The sequence below is a fragment of the Tupaia chinensis genome, unplaced genomic scaffold (assembly GCF_000334495.1).
Source record: "Tupaia chinensis unplaced genomic scaffold, TupChi_1.0 Scaffold000054_1, whole genome shotgun sequence".
Classification (NCBI taxonomy): Eukaryota; Metazoa; Chordata; class Mammalia; order Scandentia; family Tupaiidae; genus Tupaia; species Tupaia belangeri.
In genome coordinates this window covers 4,913,451-4,916,411 of record NW_006159512.1, presented here as the reverse complement: position 1 = coordinate 4,916,411, position 2,961 = coordinate 4,913,451, and the positions used below count along the sequence as shown (strand labels likewise).

Here is a 2,961-nt window from a genome sequence, read left to right as displayed (position 1 = left end):
TCAGAGAACTTGGTTTTAGGTTTGTTTTTTTTTTTCCCATCTGCTAACAAAATATTCCAGTTAGTTAACTACATTTATTTAACACTTAATTTAGAATGTACTAAGTGGAAATCATTAAATTAATTTACTTCTATAGCTTGAAGGTTCTTTTAAGAGTATCTACCCTAGTTCTCTCATTTCCCTGGTGAGGAATATCTACAGGAATGTTTTATAGAATTTTTCCCCAGAGAATCTTATCAGCAAATGGGACATAAGTCCATTTAAAATATATTTGGTATCTACATTCTTTGTTTTGTTAGGTCAGGATCACCTTTGTGATAACCAACACCACTGGCTGTCTATTATTTCAGGAAATTTGTTTGCCTGAATGACAACATTGACCACAATCATAAAGATGCCCAGACAGTGAAGGCCGTTCTCAGGGATTTCTATGAATCCATGTTCCCTATACCTTCCCAATTTGAACTGCCAAGAGAGTATCGAAACCGTTTTCTTCATATGCACGAGCTGCAAGAATGGTAAGTTCTCATGTTTCGTATAAGCATGCTTGTGCATGTGTGTACGTATGTGTGTGTGGGAGGCCTGTTTGCATACAAATATCTATATTTTAGAGTGATGAGTTTTTCAAATGGATTATTTGTTTTGTAATCTCCTTGTGAAAATTCAGTTACAATTTTTATTGATTTTAACACTAGGAAGACACCTGCATTTTAGGAATTTGAAAAAAAAATGTAGCTAGGTTCTTTCAGTTTAGTTGGAATTTCATTCATTTATTCCAACTTGTTGATCAATGTATAGGCGAAGGGGAACACCAGTATGAAAGGCTTGTTTAGAGCAAAATAAAGACACAAAAAATCAGTATAGACTAGAGGTTGATCGTGGGCTTTTGAGAGAATGGAATTTGCTCAGTCCTAAAAGGAGGATCTCAGAAGGTGGTGAGAAAGGAACAATGAGCAAAAGTTTGGAGATGACAGTGATTGGGACAGTTGGGGGCAGCCTGGCTCAGGTGGAGTGTTCAGAATACAGAAACAGCAATACACACCTCAATCCCTTCTCCTCCATTCTCCTCTCGGGATCTTGGGCATGCATGCACATGCGCCTGGCGTGAGTTTTGAGCCACCAGGTCCGGGACACGAACCGTGGTCGACTACGTGGGAGTCCAGCGACATAGCCATTACGCCAACTGCTGGTTCCCTGTTGCGCTTGTTTTTATAATGGGAAATTTAATCATTCATCAGCCAGTCACTCTTCATCCCCTTCACCCTCAGCCCCTGGTAACTGTTGGGTCATCAGAAAAGTCACAGTGTATTTTTGCATTTTGGATCATAGGGAAAGTCATGACATATTTTTCTTTGCAAAAATGCATCGTGACTTTTCTGACCATCCAGTAGAAAAATACATCATAATTTTTCTGACGACCCAATATTAACCTGTTTTATTTCTCTATGGATTTGCCTATTCTGAAATCTTTTTTAATAAAAGAAATTATGCAGTATACTAACAACCTTGTGCAACTGGATTCTTTGACTTAGGGGGATAATATTCATGGTGTTGGAGTTAGCTGGGGACAATATAATGAATTCAGCTTTAAAGTAGAGTTATAGGAGTGGGAAGGAAAACGGCACTTCAGCTCAGGAATCAGGGAGCCCAGAGAACCTGGCATATTCAGGTTGACCTGGAAACTGAACTCAGGCCTCCCATGCTACTTCCGGCTTCCCAAGCCGTGATGTTACCTGCACACCACTGTGGCTGGGCTGCCTTTGCTTTTGGAAATGCATATTTCTGTATTGGGTAGTTCATTTCCCCGGGCCTGGCAGACGACAGCTTTATTCATCATCTTCTCTGCCATCAGAGTAGCTGCCCTCTTTCTTGAGTACCTGCTCTATGCCAGAGACAGTTCTGGGCAATGGTATGTTTACTCTATAATAAAAGATACTGTGTTGTCATTGAACAAGGTAAAAGAAGTTCAATAATGCACCGAAGCTGAAGTAGCTGGTAAGCTGCAGATCTAGCCTGACTCCCAACTCTCTCCACACATTCTACAATATTACAAAGCTGCTTTATAAGTTTTTGTCATCTTTTATTCTCCTTCCATTGTTGACATTCAATTATAAGAAATAACTTCATCTTTCTATTTAGAAAGTTGCTTTGACCCTTTGCTTTCCTCTCTATATCAAGAGTTAGGAATATAAAGACAAAAGATTGTGTAATACTGGACTCTGAGGTGCTCACAGTCTTTCCAGGCAACAAACACTTGGCAGTGGTTGTGGCATAGTATATGGAGTGAACAGTAGAATTCAGTGTTATGGTTGCATGGAGGAAAGAGCACTTGATTCTCTTAGGGAAAGGTGACACTTTGACTCAGTTCTGAATTATGAAATGACATTTCCAGGAAAGAACATTCGTAGAAGGAGGGGCGCATGCAAAGGCACAGAGGCGTAAAATAGTGCTGTGTCAGGAAAGATTGCAAAGGGCCTGTCTGAGCATGCAACTCTTCTTTAAATAATAGGACCCCCAGGAGAGATTTCTTTTTAGATGTTTGCCATGATAAGACTTCATGATTTGGAATGATAACTAATAGTATGTGGAGGATGGGCTGGTGAGGAAGATGTTTGGAGTAAGGGCAGGAGTGCCTGGGACTGGGGGCTGGGGGACGAGTAATTCTCATTTCAGTAGTCCTAGAAACAGTCAAGGCATGATCCAAGGATATAGTGCAGGAACCAAGAGAAAGCAGTTGACAGAACTAGGAGAGATTTAGAGGGGAAATCAGGAGACCTGGGCAGCTAAAACTCTTTGATGTGTTCAAGTCTGATAAATGAGACAATTGGCATGTATATGGCTGGTATCTGTATATTTTTATTCTCATAAATTAAGAGTGATTTTTGCAATAGGGCACATGTGCTCACCAGAGAGATAGAGACAGAAAGTGAGAAATCACCCCCTGCGGGGATAGGCACACCT

At 40.5% G+C, this 2,961-nt stretch overlaps 1 protein-coding gene across 1 annotated transcript in view; it reads left to right on the top strand.

Moving 5' to 3' along the window:
• Positions 1-2,961, top strand: part of GNPTAB (N-acetylglucosamine-1-phosphate transferase subunits alpha and beta) — a 107,618-nt gene that overhangs the window by 99,507 nt on the left and 5,150 nt on the right. Inside the window, exon 19 of the mRNA XM_006141392.3 lies at positions 351-518. Within this exon, the coding sequence (XP_006141454.1) occupies positions 351-518 (168 nt within the window). The remainder of the gene's footprint in view (positions 1-350; positions 519-2,961) is intronic.